General features: G+C 37.4%; 1 protein-coding gene across 8 annotated transcripts in view; it reads right to left on the reverse strand.

Annotated features, from left to right (window-relative positions):
• Positions 1-22,245, reverse strand: part of TAOK3 (TAO kinase 3) — a 227,455-nt gene that overhangs the window by 84,534 nt on the left and 120,676 nt on the right. For 5 of the 8 annotated variants that reach the window (XM_025401964.1, XM_025401963.1, XM_025401971.1 and 2 more), the window contains 7 exons: positions 20,142-20,355; positions 10,745-10,816; positions 9,605-9,706; positions 5,552-5,597; positions 4,372-4,468; positions 1,871-1,984; positions 8-99 (listed from right to left, as the gene is read on the reverse strand). In XM_025401964.1, coding sequence (XP_025257749.1) covers positions 8-99; positions 1,871-1,984; positions 4,372-4,468; positions 5,552-5,597; positions 9,605-9,706; positions 10,745-10,816; positions 20,142-20,261 — 643 coding nt within the window. In that variant the 5' untranslated portion in view covers positions 20,262-20,355. Of the gene's footprint in view, positions 1-7; positions 100-1,870; positions 1,985-2,101; positions 2,998-4,371; positions 4,469-5,551; positions 5,598-9,604; positions 9,707-10,744; positions 10,817-20,141; positions 20,356-22,245 lie in introns of all 8 variants that reach the window. The other 3 variants (XM_025401969.1, XM_025401967.1, XM_025401970.1) reach the window with 1 other exon arrangement.

Consider the following 22,245-nt stretch of genomic DNA (forward strand, 5'->3'; position numbering starts at 1 on the left):
TACTCACCCAATTCAATGCAAGTGATGCCAAGTGACCAAATATCAACTTTCCCATCATACTGTCCTTCATCCATAGCTAAGATCACCTCTGGAGCCATCCTACCAAACATAAGGTACAAAACTCAAGTTGTAGATTAAAAATAAAATTTCTCCAGTAAAGTGATTCAATGAAACAGCCGTTCTTAAGGGTATTCTGAAATTGTGTACTAGAGAGATTATTTCCTTACACAAATAATTTTGAAAACCATTATTCAAAGTATAATCTACTTGGTGATTTACATGACACAATACATTATTTTCAATAAAGACTGGCTCCACCCCTTACTATCAGTTTGATCTCAGGCAAGTTACTTAACCTATCTGTACATCAGTTTCCTCTTCTGCAAAATGGAGATAATTCTCATAGCAACTTTATAGATATTTGTAAAGGATGAATATACATAAAATACTTAAATAATTACTTTGCAAAATCTGATTATATTGCTTTATATAGTTCCATAAAGTATTTTTCATATTGTTTAAAGTAATTAAATAAAGCAATAAATTTTTTTTGTTTTTTTGGAGACGGAGTCTGGCTCTGTCGCCCAGGCTGGAGCGCAGTGGTGCAATCACAGCTTACTGCAAGCTCCGACTCCTGGGTTCAGGCCATTCTCCTGCCTCAGCCTCCAAAGTAGCTGGGACTATGAGTAGCTGGGATTACAGGTGCCTGCCACCATGCCTGGCTAATTTTTTGTATTTTTAGTAGAGACAGGGTTTCACCATGTTAGCCAGGATGGTCTCGATCTCCTGACCTCGTGATCCACCCGCCTCGCCCTCCCAAAGTGCTGGGATTACAGGCGTGAGCCACCGCGCCTGGCCTCTCTTTTGTTGTTGTTGTTGAGAGTCTCACTTTGTAGCCCAGGCTGGGGTGCAGTGGCGCCATCTTGGCTTACTGCAGCCTCTGCCTCCTGGGTTCAAGTGATTCTCATGCCTCAGCCTCCTGAGTAGCTGGGATTACAGGCATGCGCCACCATGCCTGGCCATATTCTTTTAAAATAATTAAACAACATGAAAAATACTTTATGGAGTCATATAAAGCAATATAATCAGCTGTTCCAAAGATACTAAAACCTACAAAAACCCCAGGTTGTGGTAATGGTTACTTTACTTGTTTGTCCATAATGCATCTTCATTAGGAGGGCAGCGGCCCTATCCGTTTAATATGCTTTGAACAAAACTGTACTCTATTATGATGTGTAAACTGTTGCTTGGTAAATGTTATTTGGTGATAGAAAAAAAAATTCAAAGACTGGCTGATTATTTTTAGTAGGCAAGTAATTTTGCAGAGATCTAAGTCATTCTGTAAGGCATAATTAAATTCCAACGTGTCTAGGAAAGGAAGGAAAAGAATCTGGAAAAGAATAGGGTGAAAAACTCTTGAGCCAGACTGACAAGCTAGTTAACCTATCGGAGAACTCAACAAAGACAAGAACTTGGATTTCTTTCACTGAAAGGTACCATCTCTGCTTGTTGGCTAGTCAGGGAAGGTGAAAGAAGCTGCCCTGTCCTTACCTGGAGGCTTTTGCCTCAAGAGAAAAGTTCAAAAGAAACTGCAAATGAAATCGAAAACCTGAACTTGGTCAGCGAATTGATAATCCTGCTCAGTTTACACACAGTGACACCAACCTTAATGACACAATTTAAAGTCACTGTAAATTTTATACTAAGCCAGAGTGTTTCTTTTTATGCCAGTGGGTTTTCTATCCTTCTCAAATGAAATCTCCTTTTGAGGCACATTGGTAAGACACTGTCACAAAATCGAGCCAAACCAGTACCATGAGTTCATGTATGCAGATTTTAAAACTATGTCATACAGCCTAATTCTACATACCAGTAAGGTGTGCCCACGAAGGAGTTGGCAGGAGAAGCCATTGAGGCGGATCCAAAATCAGCTAGTTTTACCTGACCTGGCTCTGTTAGAAGAATATTTCCTGCTTTAATATCCCTATAGGAAAAAATAAAAGGGTTAGAAAATTACTTTTCAATTTTGATTATGGAATAGGTCAGAGCATGCAATTAATAAGACAAAAAGTTTATTAAAAAACAAAAAACAAAAAAACACCTTGCTCAGATGGCCAGGAGATTTAGTAATTACTGTATGTCATAAGGGGCCCAGATTCCTGCGGGTACTTGCAGGTAGGTCACAGTAATTACTTAACGGTAGAGCTTTCTTCAGAGGGAGGGAATACAATGAGAAAAAAGGCAGACATGGCGAACAAGGAAACCTATTCAGCTGCTATACTTATAAAAGCATATTCTTAAAGGCTAAATCCAGTTATCAATAGTATTCCCTGTGCTGAGAAAATTGGTGCCAATCGTAACTGCTTTTTCTGCTTTTCCAAATTATGTGACATTTTTGGAGCCTAAACAAACCTGCAGTGATTCCGTATTGACCACCTACTAATAAACCTCAACTACACACATACCTTTTCTTTCTTGCCTGTGACCCTTTCTCTCTGCCTTTAATTGTAACTGCAACTCTAAGGCATTTGAGGTACATGTTATATAGAAGGTGATATTTTAAAAATAACTCTGTACAGTAAAAAGAAGACCCTGAAAGATCAAAACAAACAAGGATTAGGGGTTAGGAAATTGCATGTCTATTGTATTACTACAAAGAATTGCACGTGGTTACTACTAAAGCTAATAGAGGTATTATATAGTAAAAAGTTTGAAAACTCTAATTGAAAAAAATTCATTTTTCAGTATGGTAATTGAGAATGAGAAGGTGTGGATGGATTCCTTATTCTTTTAAAAAAAGGCATGAGGTGTAGCGAGCACTAGAAACCATGAATTGGAAGTTGATGGTCAGTGAAAAGATAAAACAGAGAAGATGAGGAAAATTTATGTCAAGCTGAAAATGATAAGGTTCAAATGCTTCAAAATAACTTTTGTAAAAACTTCCCTTGAAAATTCAGTTTCCTTCCTCATGGTGACATTAGGCATTGGCAGACAGAACTAAAAAAAAATGCATTATTTATTTTTCTTCACAACAGAAACATGTATTTACTTATCTTTAATTAGGAGATTGAATTGCCTTTTAAATCAGAACAATAAAAATCTGAGACATAGTATATACTTTTAATTTTAAAAAACATTCTTTATAAGTATTTTGACTCTTCAACAAATTATTTTACATACTAAAGAAGATAAAGTATAATAGAGACTAAAACATTAAGTTAATGTCCAGATTAAGGTAATGGCGCAAAAAACTGAACTGTAGCTTTAAATACGAGCAGGCAAACTAATCACAAGCAAGTTGGCAGTAGTATTAACACCTTGGTACCAAAGACATATATTTACAAAAAGTTGTCAGATCCATAGACATTATGATAATTTTATTTAATCAGTATTTATTAACATGATTAGGTTCACTCTTTGTCCTTCATTCCCAGCAGGATTTCGGTCTGCCTATCTTTAGGAAGTTCTGCTTTTGTGGTACCAGTAAAGTGGTCATGGCTACACTGGGGTGATTAAAACAGAAGCAAAAGAGGAACCATAACCCAATAGTTTCACTTCTTCCTAGTAAATGCCAGTTGTTTTCTTTCATTTGTGAGGCATCTCAGATTCTTTATACCTACCTAATATTTCACTACTCCTCCCCTCATTCACTAATGTAACTGTACTAAAAGTTCATTACTGAGAGGAGGAAAGATTGGTAACATCTTTCTCTAGAAGTTAATGGAGGGAGGGAGGTTGCAGGGAGGAGAATGGTGTTGTGGTAGAGAAAATACAGGGCAGAGAAAAGCCCTAGAATAGGAGTTAAGAAACTTGAGTTTCAATCCTTAATATATTACTTAAGTTCTGTGAAACTCTGGGCAAGTTAAGTCTTTCTGAGCCCTGGTCTCTTCATCTGCCAAAATACAGTAAGGATAATATCTTCCTAAGTATCCATATGAACTATACAGAAATATGAAATATTTTAAAGTTACAAAATAGCATATATTTATATAAGACTAGCTTGTTATTTGTAATAGGAAGGGACAATAACTCTGCTAAGAGATAAATATGTGCAGGGAAGGTTAATTTTCTTTTCTTTTCTTCATGATACGTATCTAAAGACTGCTGGGCCCCTTTTCAAATTTCCCTGCAACACTTAGCCTGGAGAACAGTTACCTACTGAACAAAGATGATATAATTGTGGATACATAGGAGAGAATAAGAGATAGAAGCTAAATTCTGGCAACTTTATCCTTCATATCCAGAAGCAGCAATCTATTTGCTTCCCATAAATGCTTAGGCAACTTAAATTGGAGCATGCACTAATTTTCAAGGTTCCTGGAATAGACAGTCCTGTAACTGAAATGAAACATAACTGGTCTCTAATCTTACCTATGAATCAATGCATGAGAATGTAGGTAGGCTAGTCCATGCAAGGCTCCATGAGTAATGGCAGCGATCTCCACTTCCTGAAGTGGTTTTTTATGAACTGAGGAAGGGGGGAAAAAAAAAAGTCAGTAGATGATCAGTTTCATTCCTCATTTTATTATTTTATACAGCTATACCAGACTGAGTTACATACTTTCTCACATGACAATTTGAGAACACATTCACCTAAATATACAGGATACAGATTTTCTATAGAAGAGAATAAGTGATCAGACAACAGGAAACCCAAGTGCATCAACACAAATGACCCTTCAAAACAAAAATAAAACAAAGCCTGATATTCCTTAAATGATGTATTGTTAATTTACTTATCAGTTGCAAGCCAAGTCACACTGATTCCAATTAACCAGGCCCAAATTAACCAGTCCCTTCCAACATTTTAAATGTCTGGAGTGTTCTAGGTTATATTATTCTCCCCTGCCTCAAAGCCATCTTTAATTACCCCTTCAAACTACAGGTTTTCATTATTTGTGAAAGCAGCTAATAAGCAATTTCTATTCAGAGATCAACAGTGATTTAATTTTTCTTTCTTTTTTTTTTTTTTTTTTTTTGAGACAGGGGTCTCACTCTGTTACCCAGGCTGGAGTGCAGGGTTCCAATCAAAGCTCACTGCAGCCTTGAACTTCTGGGCTCAAGTGATCCTCCTGGCTCAGACTCCTAAGTAGCTGGTATTACAGGTGTTAGCCTCTGTGCCTGGCTCAAGATATTTTTTTTTAAAGTAAATTTTTAATACAGCCTCTGGTTATAGCAGCATCTGCAGAGAGGAACTGGGTCAGTAAAGATTTCTGAAAGGGTGTAATATCAATATAATGTGAGACTGTCTCTCTTTCACATACATCCATGAATATGATGTTTTTGGCTACACATACTGTATCACATTAGCCAAACATTTTGGTAGTACCTGCCCTGGATGGGCCATGAACTAAAACAGCAGGAAGACTGCTAACATCACTCAGACACTTTCAGTGGCATTGAAGAGATGAAGTGTGCATAGCTTATCCACACAACCCTAAAGCCCAAGCCATCGTTCAATTAGTCTGCCCAAACTACACTTTAGTATGGTGGTAGATAATATTCTGATAAAAGTAAAACAGAAAGGAGAGTTTAATTCCTTCTTTCTTACCTTCTAATAAATCAGAGGCTGAGCCTAAGCAATATTCCATCACCAACTATAAGAGATTAAAATAATATTCAGAATAATGAAAGTTAATTTAAAAACCACTGAAACCAACTAACCAACCAACCAAGGAACTAAGAATACTAGGTGAATAAATATTCTGATCTACCTCAACTTGGACTGAATTTTCGTCATCTGGCACTAATTGATTTTTATAATTTTCATCATCTCACTTTTCATTATTTCTTGCTTGAAATTGGCCTAAAGATTATTGGAGGACTAGATATAGAAATATTTACTATAAATGGTGAAGCCAAGATTGCCAATTCTGTATTTCACTACTGTATTTCAAAAAGGATTCAGGTGACTATGTTGCACTATAAATTTGTAACTCAGAAAGTGGCAAACAAATACATGAGCCAGTAAAATCTATATTGGGGTTATACCAGTTACATAAAATAAACCAGTAAGTAGTAAATTCCTTTTTCTCACACTTTAAAAAGTTTTAAACAAGAAACAGATATAATTTTGAACTGAATCTGAAGATGTAGCCTGCTATGTATCATTACATTACCTTAAATCCCTGAGATATATGTGTTATTTAAATTTAGATCTTAAAATATTTCCAGAATAATACTATAATACTATTGATAGGCTGGGTGCAGCAGCTCACGCCTGTAATCCCAGCACTTTGGGAGGCTGAGGCAGGCGGATCACCTGAGGTCGGGAGTTCAAGACTAGCCTAGTCAACATGGTGAAATCCCATCTCTACTAAAAATACCAAAAATTAGCTTCGTGTGGTGGCTTGCACCTGTAGTCCCAGCTACTTGGGAGGCTAAGGCCGGAGAATCGCTGGAACTCAAGAGGTGGAGGTTACTGATAGTTATTGGGTTTGCAATCTGTGGAGGCTTTCTAAAAGTAAAATGAGAAACCTCTTTCTTTACTCTTTTTTTTTGAGACGGAGTTCACTCTTGTTGCCCAGGTTGGAGTGCAATGGCACAATCTCAGCTCACCGCAACCTCTGCCTCCTGGGTTCAAGTACTTCTCCTGCCTCAGCCTCCCGAGTAGCTGGGACTACAGGCATGCACCACCATGCCTGGCTAATTTTGTATTTTTAGTAGAGACAGGGCTTCTCCATGTTGGTCAGGTTGGTCTCAAACTCCTGACCTCAGGTGGTCTGCCCACCTTGGCCTCCCAAAGTGTTGGGATTATAGACATGAGCCACCGCGCCTGGCCTCTTTCTTTACTCTTATCCTAGATTTTTAGGTGTCCAAGACTACTGATTTGTAGTCAAGGTCAAAACTATCATGGCTCAGCAACCAATCTCCACACACACATGCAAGCATTCACACTCCTACAAATTATTACTTGGTTATTTAAAAGAATAGTACATGCTTATTATGAAATATACATTTCCTATAATAAACTAGACAAAACCAATATCAACATATTGGTTCCTTTCATTAAAAAAATTAATGTGAAAATATATTTATATATATTATGTACCTTGCATTACTGAGATAATTTAGAATATGAGAAGTCTAGAAGTTTAAAATTTAGAAACTATTATACTTTTGTAGTTATATATTATAAATATCAATATATCAATATCAATACATAATATGAACATATTAATATTATAAATATAAATGTACTATCTCTATATTATATGGAATGCAATTAAATTAGATATAACATACTTATAATATTATAATAGTTACATATTACATAAAATTATGTCTTATATGTTATAGTTTTACAGTTATATATTTATGTAGTGTATACTTTGCATTTCTGGCATAATTTAGAACAATGAAAGGTTTAGAAGTTTAAAATTTAGAAACCATACTATAGTCTTATAGTCTTCTGCTTGACATTAAAAACAAACAGATTCAGAAACATTAAACTTATTTCTTATTAAGAAATGGAAGATTCCACATGAGTAAATGTTATAATGAACACTAGCCTTTATGTGCCCTACTTTTTCTTTAATCAATTTTGATGGAAGCATTTCTAAATTTTATCACATAATTTTCTAATTTTTAAAAGTAACTGAATATGCATATGTAACCTCCTTAAACCGAGTACATGAAATGTGAATATAGAACTTTAAAATTGAATAGAATGAATATGTTTCTAACTGCATTAAATTTTTTAAATTACATGTTTAAAAACTCAGCATTTTTGTCACAAATATTTTTTCCCCTATTATTCTGTAACACAAAGGCACCTGAGCTGGTTGTTTGCTCCTGACACTAAACAGCTCTGGCTGCTCTGCCTTTAAATTATTAGGTCTGCTTTCTAGCTCCCCTGACTTTTTCCGTATGGTCAAATTATTCTTGTGACTGCTTGTATGCATGTATCTAACAGCTCAGTTCCTTACAGCTGTTTCTGATTGGTCTATCAGATCAGTTGTAGACAGAAATCAGGTAGCCAAGCTCATTATCAGTCTATATAATCTAAGAATAAATGAGTGGCTGGGTGCAGTGGCTCAGGCCTGTAATCCCAACAGTTTGGGAGGTCAAGGTGGGTGGATCATCTGAGGTCGGGAGTTTGAGACCAGCCTGACCAACATGGAGAAACCCCGTCTCTACTAAAAATACAAAATTAGCCAGGCATGGTACTCAGGCGGCTGAGAAAGGAGAATCACTGGAACCCAGGAGGTGGAGGTTGCGGTCGGCCGAGATTGCGCCATTGCACTCCAGCCCGGGCAACAAGAGCAAAACTCTGTCTCAAAAAAAAAAATAAAAAAAAACAACAACAGAGAAAACAAGCTTCAAGTAACAGTGTGGAGGATTTTCTGAAGACTTGAAATACACGAAATTTTAGCACTTGGATTTTGTAACATTTATTCTGCCTGCTTGAAATCCCTTTCTTGACTCCTTCAAGACAGCTGAGATTGCCAGAGAACTGATTTCTAGATAATGAGATACTTCTTTGATTAATTTCTTATTTTCAGAATGGAAGCAATAGCTCTACATAAGAGTTGCTTGAACAGAAATGTGTATGTTTGTATACTGTTTGATAGTCTATTTAGGAACAAAAATTCCATTCCATAATTAGAGATCACATATAGGAAAGGAGTTGGTATATGGTAAACAATAAATGTTAGTTAAATTAGAGTTTAAGTAGGAATGTACAATTTGATAAAGTAGAAAACATAACATTTTCATGTCCTAAACGTGCCAACCTAAAGCCAGAAATACAATCATACAAAAATATACTAAGGGCCGAGCACAATGGCTCATGCCTGTAATCCCAGCATTTTGGGAGGCTGAGGCAGGTGGATCACCTGAGGTTAGGAGTTCAAGACAAGCCTGGCCAACATGGTGAAACCCTGTCTGTACTAAAAATACAAAAAATTAGCTGGGTGTGGTGGCGTGTGCCTGTAGTGCCAGCTACTTGGGAGGCTGAGGTTCAAGAATCACTTGAACTCGGGAGGCAGAGGTTGTAGTCAGCTGAGATCGCACCACTGTACTCCTGCCTGGGCAACAAGAGTAAAACTCTGTCTCAAAAAAAAAAAAAAAAGAAAAAGAAAAAAAAAATATATGTGTGTGTGTGCATGCATATATATATATATACACACACACACACACATATATATCACACTAAGATGACAGAGTGTAACAAAAGTCTTTTATTTTAATCATATGGTGGCCCCTGTTTGGTAAAAATCACATAGCAATTAAAACATCAAGGACAATTCCAAATATGGGGGAACTGGAGTGGAGGATAAGAAATGACAAAGATAAAAATTCTAGGATGAGAATATAAGGCTGGGCCTTTTACTTTTACAAACATATAATTATAAAATGATGTCAACTTTTCACCATCTCTTTTCGAGTGTTTATAGAATGGAATTTCCATACGCTAGATATCATTTAATCTTATGGAATGTATACCATATGACACACCAAGGTATTAACAAATGTTAAATACTGATAACAAAAGTTAAATGGAACAGAAATGAAATTAATAGTTCTATTATCAAATAGATAATAGAAAAAAAGAAAAAAAAGGTAATAGTAAAAGAAAGATAACAGAGGTCCTTCGACTTACCCAAGCAGTGTGCTCTTTCAAGTAACAGCCTTTGTACTCAATAGTATTAGGATGCTTCAATTGTCGTAAAAATTTAACTTCCTTAAGAATATCTTGCCATTTCTATTGAAGTCAGAAAGGAAACATTTTAATTTAATTTTTGATAGGAAAACAGTATTTCCTATCAAGCATACATATATATTATTTATATTATTATAAATGGACATAAAGTAAATGTTTAATAAATGAAGAAGCTATTTAAACATGTTATTTATATCTCTTTTTTTTTTTTTTAATTGAGACAGTGTCTTGCTCTGTTGCCCAGGCTGGAGTGCAGTGGCGTGATCTCTGCTGCCCAGTTCAAGGTTCAAGTGATTCTCGTGCCTCCCAAGTAGCTGGGACTACAGGCGTGCACCACCAGACCGAAGTAATTTTTTTGTATTTTTAGTAGAGATGAGGTTTCTCTGTGTTGGCCAGGTTGGTCTCAAACTACTGACCTCAGGTGATCTGCCTGTCTCAGCCTCCCAAAGTGCTGGGATCACAGGTTTGAGACACTGTGCCTGGCCTAAACATGCTATTTCTTTAGTTTGAATACATGTAAACACAAATCTATCACCAAAAACATTACAAAAAAGCCATTACACATACCTATGTTCTGGTCTACAAAATAGTTTTTTTTTTCTCTTTTCAGGCACCCAGGCTAGAGTACAGTGTTGCAATCATGGCTCACTGAAGCCTTCATGTCCCAGGCTCAAGTAATCCTCCCAACTTCAGCCTCCCGAGTGGCTGGACTGTAGTCACACACCACCACACCCAGCTAGTTTTTTTGATGTTTTGTAGAGGTGGGGTCTCACCATATTGCTCAGGCTTGTCTTGAGCTCCTGGGCTCAAGTGATCCTCCAGCCTTGGCTTCCCAAAGTGCTGGGATTACAGGCCTGAGCCACCTCAACCAGCCTGCAAAATAGTTAATTGAGCTAGAACATTAGCCTTTTTAAAAATAATTATGAATGTTCACACATTTTTTATGAAAAACTCCAGAATCTTTTATTATATGCTCCACAAGAAGGAAAAAAAATTGTTCTAAAAAAGGTTTAAAGAATTTTGTTAATTTCATACTAACTTGCTTATTTCAGTTTAGGTGTACAACTGTCTCTATCTTACCTCATGGGTCTGCTTCCCACTATAGGACATCTTCTTAATTGCCACCACTTCATTGGTATGAGCATTTGTAGCCTGTGTTAAGAGGGTAGAAGACAAAGAAAAAGAATTAGTGATGTTTCAGCCAATTTAACTTAAATATTTGACTAGAGACTATTTATTTATATATTTATTTATTGACAGTCTCACTCTGTCCCTCAGGCTGGAGTGCAGCTCACTGCAACCTACACCTCTTGGGTTCAAGCGATTCTCCTGTTTCAGCCTCCCAAGTAGCTGGGATTACAGGCAGGCACCACCATGCCAAGCTAATGTTTTTTGTATTTTTAGTAGAAAGGGGGTTTCACCATGTTGACCAGGCTGGTCTTGAACTCCTGGCCTCAAATGATCCACCCGCCTCGGCCTCCCAAAGTGCTGGGATTGATTACAGGTGTGAGCCACTGCACCTGGCAGCTAGAGACTTTTTTGTTTTATTTTATTTTTGGAGACGGGAGTCTAACTGTGTCGCTCATGCTTGAGTGTACTGGCACAATCTCGGCTCACTGCAGCCTCCGCCTCCTAGGTTCAAGCTATTTTCCTGCTTCAGCCTCTCAAATAGCTGGGATTACAGGCACCCACCACCACGCCTGGCTAACTTTTGTATTTTTAGTAGAGACAGGGTTTCACCATGTTGGCTAGGCTGGTCTCAAACTCCTGACCTCACGTGATCCACCTGCCTCAGCCTCCCAAAGTGCTTGGATTACAGACGTGAGCCACCGTAACTGGCCTGATATTATTATTTAAAATAATATCTCCGTACTGCAGTATCACAGTTCAAAGATGCTTCAATTTTTGATAGGTTAAATAGACATTTCCACTCCCATTTTAATGTATAGTTTTTCTGTATCCTTTTCCGGATACATGCAAAGATTGTAATATAAAAAATGATTAGGGTTTAATATATCAAACCAAACAGAAAATGTCATATTCCCAAATTATCCATACTGGCTTCACCTTGTAGACTGTCCATCAATGGAGAACCAGTTAAATAAATAAATATGATATGACCATATAATGAAATAACCACTTAAGGAATGAGGTAATCTATGTGCAATGTAATATGAAAGGATGTTAAAAATGTTTTTGTCATAAACAAGCTATAAAGTAGAATCCAATTTTTGCAAAATAGTAATAATGTGAGTATATGTGTAGAAAAAAATCATAAAAGAATTTATACCAGAATATATATCAATGATAATCCCTGGAGCAGTGCTATCTGATAGAACTTTCTATGATGATGGGACAGTTCTATTTCTAGATTGTCCAACAGAGTAACATGTGAAATGTGGCTAGTGTGACTGAGAAAATAAATTTAAAATTTTATTTAATTTTAGTTAACTTAAATTTGAATAGTTAATGCACCTACTTGCTATTGTATTGAACAGTATAGCAGAAAGTAAGATTAATCCTAAGGGGGACTCTCGTTTTCAGGATTACTTACATTTTATAATAAGACTGTATTACATATAAACATCTCTACATTTATGTATATATGTGTATTTTTTATCTATAGAGGTTGCCTTGTCTCACATCTACTTGTCTTCTCCAAACTCCAAATATAACTGTTCATTGAAAGTACACATGAAAACCATTAATAATTCAAGTAATAGTCTTTTCCTCTCAACTTACTCAAGATATACATACATATGTATACACACACACACATTTTTTTTTTTTTTTTTAAAGACAGGATCTTGCTCTGTCATCCAGGCTGGAGTGCAGTGGTACAATCTCAGCTCACTGCAACTTCTGCCTCCCAGGCTCAAGCGATCCTCCCACCACAGCCTCTTGAGTAGCTGGGATTACAGGTATCCACCACCACGCCAGGCTAATTTTTATATATGTAGTAGAGACAGGGTTTCACCATATTGGCCAGGCTGGTCTCAAACTCCTGGCCTCAAGTAATCTGTCCGCCTCAGCCTCCCAAAGTACTGGAATTATAGGTGTGAGCTACTGCTCCCAGCCTCAACTTATTTAAAATATTTAAAACTATTAGTTTTCTTAAAATTTTCATAAAAATAAATACAAGACATTAAAAGACTACCTCTGCATCAGTGCCATAACCCTAATGTAGGTAAGCTATTTTCCTTCTGTGATATTATTATCACTGTGGACCAATAAACCTATCGCAGTGGTTCTGAAGTAAAAGATTGGAATTCATTTACTGATAAAGTCAGGTTAACAATTTTAGAGAAAAATTCATAATCATTTTCTTAAATACAACTAATTTAAAATGAACCTCCTCAGATAAAACAATGGTTTATGATTTTTAAAAATGGTTAATTCAAACAATAAACAATAATGTACTATGTAAAAATAATTTGACCACAGATTCTTACGGAATGTCAAAATGAAAAAAAAAAAAACCCACAATAACATACTACAAGAGATTTTTTTAAACAAGCATTAAAAGTACCTATTATATATTAATGAGTTATCCACTAGTCATAATTTTCAGATCTGCAGAACTCCACAAAAGCATATTTTAGATATTTTATTGATTTAGAAAGTACAGACTGACTTTTGTTAAAAACAAAAATCTCTCACACTGTTCTGGCTTTTAAACTTTAACACCAAACTGTGCTTATACAGCAATCACAAATAAAAGCTGATGTAAGTTCAGTATTACAATGAAGGTTAGAGGGACTATATCTGAAAAGCAGATATTTGAGGCATCAATATATATAGTGCAGCTTAAGGAGCCTGGGAAAGATTTAAGAAATATTGAGGCAACGAGAAATTTTACCTTGTGAGGTTTCAAAAAATAATTAACCATTACTAAAAAAAAGAAAAGCCCACAAAATAAAATAAGCAATTATTTAATTGCTTATTAAGGCTATTTATAATCAATGCTATATTTGGACCTAAAAACATGAAGAAATAACCACCCTAAAATAAAAATATATTTCATACATTTATAGGATAATCACTGACTAGAACTTAATGCTTCCACTCACTTATACATCCTAATGTATAGGCAGAGACTTGCAATTTGAAAAACATTTCCATGTTGATTATTCTATAGATGTGAACTTTTCAGTGCAAATGTTGATTATGCTATAGATGTGAACTTTTTATACTGGCTAAAAGTCAAAACATGCTAGATTGAAACTTTAAAAACAAACAAACAAAATCAATGTTTTAGTACAGAAAAAGGAAAGTATCAATGGGGTCTCAGCTTTCCAGTGCATACAGTATTATGAATGTCTACAGCCTCTATCATTTCAAGTTTTATTCTTGAAACTGACATTCATGGTCTCAGTAACTATTCCAATAGTCTCAATGGTCTCAGTAACTATTACCAAGACCATTGATGCAAGAAATACTTATTAAGAGCTTACTATTATGTGTTTATATTTTTAAACATTTTACAGCTATACCTTTTGCTATTTTTAGACAAATATAAAAAATTATGTTAATTTAGGAGGCAGGTCAGGCATGGTGGCTCACTCCCGTAATCCCAGCACTTTGGGAGGCCAAGGTGGGTGGATCACCTGAGGTCAGGAGTTCGAGACCAGTCTGGCCAACATGGTGAAAGCCTGTCTCTACTAAAAATACAAAAGTCAGGAGGGCATGGTGGCACACGTCTGTAATCCCAGCTACTTGGGAGGCTGAGGCAGGAGAATTGCTGGTACCCAGGAGGCAGAGGTTGCAGTGAGCCAAGTTTGCGCCACTGTACTCTAGCCTCGGTGACAGAGACTTTGTCTTAAAAAAAAAAAAAAAAAAGGAGGCTGAGGCAGGAGGATCACTTGAGCCCAGGAGTTTGGAACCAGCCTGGGCAACATAGCAAAACCGTCTCTACAAAAAAATTAAAACCAAAATTAGCTGGGTGTGGTGGCACACGCTTGTAGTCCTAGCTACCTACTCAGAAGGCAGAGGCAGTAGGATTGCTTGAGCCCAAGGGTTCAAGGTAATAGTGAGCTATGATCACACCACTGCACTCCAGCCTGGGTGACAGAGTGAGAGACCCTGTCCCTAAATAAATGAATAAATAAAAATTTTAAAAGTGAAAAGCTTTTCTTTTTGCCCTATTTTTTGATCCCTAACTAAAAGGTAATAATATCTAGAAAGACAGAACTAAACTATTTGCTTTAGGTGGGTTATGGATAATATACTGAGTTCAAAAAAGGTGATCTAGAAACCTGCAACCTTTAGAGTTGTGTTTAGGTGAATACAAAAATGAACATGCTCAGTCCTTTTTTGGTGTGTTTTCCTTTAGTACAGTTTCTTACTATTTCATTTGTTAATGCTGCAAATTTATTTTTAATTTTTTAAATTTTTTTTAGAGATGGGTTCCCACTATGTTGTCCGGGCTGGTCTCAAACTCCTGGGCTAAAGTGATTCTCCCACCTCGGCCTCCCAAAGTGCTGGGATTACATGCGTGAGCCACAACGCCCAGCCAATTATGCAAATTTCAAAATTACTTATGTAAATCCAAACACACAGAAATATTTCATCAAATTAAAAATTTCTATTTTCTCTGAACATAACATATACTCTCAGCTGATTGATTTTACAAGAGCTGTTCCAGTTTACAATTCACACTAAGTTTATTCCCTGGCAGCATTTAGTGTAAAAGCTGTGACCTACGGAGGCTAACAGAATTATAGTGTTTAGGCATAAAAATACAAGCAGCCAGACTCTAGTGTTTATGGCCAGCATGACTATGACTTATGAAAAGTACTAATTAGCAGTACCAAGTTCTCAGAGTTCTTCATCATTCACTCATTCAACAAATACTTACTAGCTGCCCACAATTTATCAGGAATTGGGCTAAGTGCTAGGGCTAAGATAGTGAGTTAATATGCCCAGTACCTATCTCACCTCTAGGAGGATAGACAGTAACAAAAATAAAATGATAAAGGCAAAATGTAAAACTGCATTTGTGATATGTGCCACAAAGAAGGGTATGTGTTACTTTGAGAACCAACAATGGTGGATGTGACTTAGGGAGGTCAGGAAAGCCTTCCCTGAAGAAATGAGGTTTAGGCTGAGAGCTAAATGATGAACAGGAGTTAGGAAGGTGAAAATAGAAGGGAGAAATTGTTCGAGAGAGAACAGTTTATGCAAGATTCCAGGAAGGATGATCAGAAGAAAGGAATCAGAGCTATAGCAATGAGAATGAGAGAGAAGATAGTTCAGGTAGAGATGGGGTCTATGAAGGACTTTGTGGGCTGGCTATAGTAGGGATTTTGATCTTGGCCTAAGAGCGAGGGAGAGCCCCTAAAGGCTTTATAGGGAAAGGGGATGTGATCAGATTTACATTTTTTTTTCAAGCTCATTGAGGTATACACAACAGACTAAAGAAAGACCAAAGCAGGCAACCATAGTTGTCCAAATAAGAGATAACAGAGTTTGGCTGGGCGCGGTGGCTCACGCCTGTAATCCTAGCACTTTGGGAGGCCGAGACGGGCGGATCACGAGGTCAGGAGATCGAGATCATCCTGGCTAACACGGTGAAACCCCGTCTCTACTAAAAATACAAAAAAATTAGCCGGGCCAGGTGGCGGGCGCCTGTAGTCCCAGCTACTTGGGAGGCTGAGGCAGGAGAATGGCGTAAACCCAGGAGGCGGAGCTTGCAGTGAGCTGAGATCCGGCCACTGCACTCCAGCCTGGGCGACAGAGCGAGACTCCGTCTCAAAAAAAAAAAAAAAAAAAGAGATAACAGAGTTCTTCCTGGTTATAATGGTGTAAGTAACAAAAGGAAAAATCTATTAGCAGGGAGTAAGAAGCAACATATATAAATATTACTTTAGCCAACAGGAAAATCCATTTTTAGGATACTGCCGATGTGACCACTACAGATAAAACGTTAAAGCTTTTTGTAAGTTTTATAGTACAGTGTCAGTTAATTCCCTTTTAATCTGTTTTTTAGTGCTTTATGGGTATACATAGGCCTGTACTTTTCACATTTATATACAGGCCCTATACAGTTAATGATTACGTTTATCACTGCCACTCTGGTACCTGTATCATTCCTCTAGTCTATCATTAGCAACAAATAATATATATTTAGTGCCCACTGTAAATGGGATCGTGCCAGCCTTTAGAGTTGTAAAGAAACATTAGAAATAGTCCTCATCTTCAAAAAAGCACATACTCTAGCTAAATAGACAGGGCTTAGCCCAAAAAGCAAATAAATCACTAGGTCTTCTGCAGCCTACTACAAGGTAGGTTTCATTTTACCACTATTATAAATGGCTTTTAGTAAGTTTCAAAGCACGTGTGGTTTATTGTAGTCATTCTGAAATATTAGCACTTTAAGAAGGGTTTGGTTGCTTTTTAAATGAGAGGAGTCAAATAGAGACTGACTTTTGCCAGGAGAGATTCTGAGAAGATGAATTAGATTTAAAGTAATAGAAGAAAAGAAAGCAAAGATGACTGAAGAATGCATCTGTAAGCAAAACAAACAGGTCACAAATGAATATATACAGAATGTTTACATTTTTAAAAAGTTCAAAACTAAGCAAAACAATTCACATTGTTTAGGAGTACAGAGTAAGTGGGTTATAAATATAAAGAAAAGTAAGAAAATAATCACCATAAAAATCAGAATAGTGGATGCTCCTGAGGGGAGGGAGAGGGTTCTGACTGAAGAGGACATAAAGAGGGGCTTTTGGGATGCTGGCAGTATTCTATTTCTTGACCTGGGTGGTGTTTTTACATAGAGATTTACCTTTTAATTCTTTCTTAAGCTATATATTAAAAAATATATATATATAGTGTATACTTCTTTATGTATACTTATGATAAAAACGGTTTGTAACAAGAGAGTCTGTGACTAAAGAAGACGGAACTTTGGGCCTTAAATGCTATTCTGACTACACACTAACATGGGAGTGTTAACTAGGAAATTAGCACCCTTTCCAGCCAAAACGATCTTTTATCGTATTTAATGACAAAATATACTTCAGTGGGAGCCAAGTTATTGATGGCAGTTAGGGAAGCAGAAGTAATGGTAGGGCTGAGCATAGACACAGTGGTTGAGAAGCAGTTTAGAGAAAATCCAGGATGAAGATTTGGCTAAAAGCAAAAGGACAAAGTAAAGATGCAATTCATAAAATCTCATTTGGAAGGACAACTCCTGACCCGAAGTCAGGAGTTCAAGACCAGCCTGGCCAACATGGTAAAACCCCCTCTCTACAAAAATACAAAAATTAGCCTGGCATGATGGCGGGTGCCTGTAATCCCAGCTACTCAGGAGGCTGAGGTTGGAGAATTACTTGAACCTGGGAGGTGGAGGTTGTAGTGAGCTGAGATTACGCCAGCACATTCCAGCCTGGGCGACAGAGCAAGACTCCTTAAAAAGAAAGACTGTCTTAAAAACAACAACAACAACAAAACAGGGCCCGGCGCAATGGCTCACACCTGTAATCCCACCACTTTGGGAGGCTGAGGTGGGCAGATCACGAGGTCAGGAGTTCAAGACCAGCCTGGCCAACATGGTGAAACCCGGTCTCTACTAAAAATACAAAAATAAGCTGGGCATGGTGGCACATGCCTGTAATCCCAGCTACTCAGAAGGCTGAGGCAGGAGAATTGTTTGAACCGGGATCCAGGAGGTGGAGGTTGCAGTAAGCCGAGATCGTGCCACTGTACTCCAGCCTGGGCTACAGAGCGATACTCTTGTCTCAAACAAACAAACAAACAACTGTATTTTATGTAATGAATTTCAGGTGAATAAGCTGTGTTAAAATTTTGGCTATCTGTTTTTCTCATCAGAAGACAGTCACATTCTTGTAACTAAAACTGATTCCAGGGGGACAGCCTTGTACCCCTTAACTGAAAATACTGACTTGACATGATTGCCACTAAAAATCACTGTTAGTTCCTTTCTCTGAATAGTTGTCTGTTCATCTGTTTATTTGTCTATCCATCTATCCATCCATCCATCCACCTACCCACCCACCCACCCAGTATTTATCAAATTCCTACTACTGTTTTTAGGTAGTAAGCATATACTAGTTCTTGAGAATATAACGACGAACAAGATAGACATAACTCCTGTCCTCATGACACTTGTTATTTAGGGAAAAAGACATATATAAAGCAAAAAATCATATATGTAATTGTTTTATTACAACTGTGATAAATGCAACAAAATATAAGCACAAGATGTTATGAAATCATAACATATTGATTTAGGGGTGGAGGCTTGAAGAGTAAAGGGTATCTTGCAAAAGTAACACTTAAGGTAAAACTTGTAGGATGAACAGACAGGGATGGGGATGTAATGTGCAGAGTTTCCTAGGGGGGAGGAATAGCATATACAAGGCTCTGAGGCAGGAAAGAGCTTAGCATACAATGAAAATGCACAAAACTCAACTTCAAGCTCTTAACTTTTTTTTTTTTTTGAGACGGAGTCTCACTCTGTTGCCTAGGCTGGAGTGCAATGGCATGGTCTCGGCTCACTGCAAGCTCCACCTCTCGGGTTCATGCCATTCTCCTGCCTCAGCCTCCTGAGTAACTGGGACTACAGGCGTCCGCCACCATGCCTGGCTAATTTTTTGTTTTCGTATTTTTAGTAGAGATGGGGTTTCACTGTGTTAGCCAGGATGGTCTCGATCTCCTGACCTCATGATCTGCCCGCCTCGGTCTTCCAAAGTGCTGGGATTGGCCGGGTGCGGTGGCTCAAGCCTGTAATCCCAGCACTTTGGGAGGCCGAGGCGGGCGGATCACGAGGTCAGGAGATCGAGACCATCCTGGCTAACATGGTGAAACCCCGTCTCTACTAAAAATACAAAAAACTAGCCGGGCGTGGTGGCGGGCGCCTGTAGTCCCAGCTACTCGGAGGCTGAGGCAGGAGAATGGCCTGAACCTGGGAGGCGGAGCTTGCAGTGAGCCGAGATCGCGCCACTGCACTCCAGCCTGGGTGACACAGCGCGAGACTCCGTCTCAAAAAAAAAAAAAAAAAAAAAAGAGGTGCTGGGATTACAGGCATGAGCCACCGCGCCTGACCAAAGCTCTTAACTTTCTTATACTAGTTTAATAGGTGAGTCAGTTCATATAAATACCACTGAATTGAATAAAGCCTAGGATTCTGGAACTGGCTTTTCAGCAATGACTATTTGCTTCTACTGTAGATATCATTTAATTTATAGAAAAATCACTGAAACCAAGCTTATTTTATGAGCAATAGCTATATGTAGAGAACATGTTGAGTTCAAACTTTATTTTATTTTAGTTTTTTGTAGAGACAGGGTCTTGCTATGTTGCCTAGGCTGGTCTTGAACTCCTGACCTCAAGCGATCCTCCCACCTTGGCCTTGCAAAGTGCTAGGATTACAGGTGTGAGTCACCATGCCAGGCCTAGAGTCCAACCTTTCTTAATCCGATCTATCTAAACAACTCTTTTAAGTACTTACAAAATAAACTGCTCCAAAACTTCCATGTCCAATTTCATGCAAACCAATAAAAAGTTCCTCAGGATCATCTTTGTAGAATAGATCGGCAATCTCTGGGTCCTTCAACACCCCTTTACGCATGATGGCCAGTAGAGCAGGCACTCTGCTTTTTGATATCACAGTTAGCTTTATTTCTCATGGACAATTTTCTTGGGGGGGCGTAAATCTTCAGTACCTGTAGAAAAATAAGATTTGTCATTAAATTATTTCTAACACATTTTACTTGGTGGCAATACAAATACATGCAAATATTAAAAAACCTCTTGGTCTCACAACTCAATAACAAAAGGACAAAAAAACCCAAATAAAGAACGGACAACGGCCAGGTGCAGTGGCTCATGCCCGTAATCCCAGCACTTTGGGAGGCTGAGGAAGGCAGATCACCTGAGGTCGGGAGTTTGAGACCAGCCTGACCAACATGGAGAAACCCCGTCTCTACTAAAAATACAAAAAATTAGCCGGGTGTGGTGGCGCATGCCTATAATCCCAGCTACTCGGGAGGCTGAGGCAGGAGAATCACTTGAACCTGATTCAACCTGGGAGGCGGAGGTTGCAGTGAACCAAGATCGCGCCACTGCACTCCAGCCTGGGTAACAAGAGCGAAACTCTGTCAAAAAAAAAAAAAAAAAAAAAAAAAAGAATGGACATAGGATTTGAATAGACATTTCTCCAAAAAGATACACAAATGACCATTAACATATGAGAAGATCCTCAAACATCATTAGTTATTAGAGAAACGAAAATTAAAACCACAGTGAGATACCATTGCATACTCACTAGGATAGTGATAGTCAAAAAGTAAGATAAGTGTCCATGAAAATGCTGAGAAATAGAGCCCTCCAACACTACTGGTGGCTGTGCCATTTTAGAAACAGCCCCGCAGTTCATAACAAACTTAAATATCGAGTTACCATTTGACCCAGAGTTTCCACTTCTAAGGACACGAAAGAAATGAAAACATATGTTCACACAAAAACTTGTGCACAAATGTTCATAGCACCATTATTCATAATAACCAGAAGGTGGAAACAGCCCAAATGTCCATTAACTGGTGGAAGAATAAACAAAATGTGGTATATCCATATAATGGAATATTATTCAGCAATAAAAAGGAATGAAGTATTGGTACAGGCTGCAACATGAATGAACCTTGTAAAAATTATGCCAAATGAAAGTACCAGTTGCAAAAGACCATATATTGTATGATTCCACACACACACACACACACACACACAATTTCCAGAATAGGCAAATCTATAAAGACAGAAAGTAGACTATTGGTTACTTAGAGATGGGGGGTTTGGAGGGTGATAACTAAAAGGTACAGGCTTTCTTTTCAGGGTGATGAAAATGTCCTAAAATTGACTGTGGTGATGACTGCATAACTGTGACTATACTAAAAATCATTCAATTATACATTTTAAGTGAGTGAAGGGTATAGAATGTAAATTATATTATAGAGATATTACTAAAATTCATTCTGGTGTAATTAATGTTGAAATAATAATGGTTGGTATTTATTAATCGATACTATGTGCCAGGCAGCACTAAAACCTTACATATATTATCTCCTTTAATCCCTACAATAGCTTCATAATATAATGACTTTATTATCTTAATTTTATAGAACCAACTAGGACTTTCATGGGCTAAACTACTTCCACATGGTCAGAAAGCCAGTATTTGTCAGGACCGCAATTAAAACTCAGATCTAACAGCAAAGCCCATGCTCTTGATTGACATGTGGTATATTCATATAGAAATACAGGCAATTAAACAATTCTTTACTGACTACTAGAAGAAATTACTATCACTTGTAGGCTAGGCTAAATGCCCATGTAAAGAGGCAAGTTATTCTGCTGCTACATAAAACATTCTGAAATCAAAGTTTCTATTAATAAAAGGGTATCATTTTGATATGTTCATATTGATCTGCCAATAGTTACATACATTTATTTGACATAGACTTTTTTATTTTTTGAAAAATATAGAAATGTTAAAAATCATCTATATTTTTCATTTTAAATAACCTCTGCCCTCATACCCAGATAATCATTTATTTATG

The sequence above is a fragment of the Theropithecus gelada genome, chromosome 11, assembly GCF_003255815.1.
Source record: "Theropithecus gelada isolate Dixy chromosome 11, Tgel_1.0, whole genome shotgun sequence".
NCBI classification, from domain to species: Eukaryota; Metazoa; Chordata; class Mammalia; order Primates; family Cercopithecidae; genus Theropithecus; species Theropithecus gelada.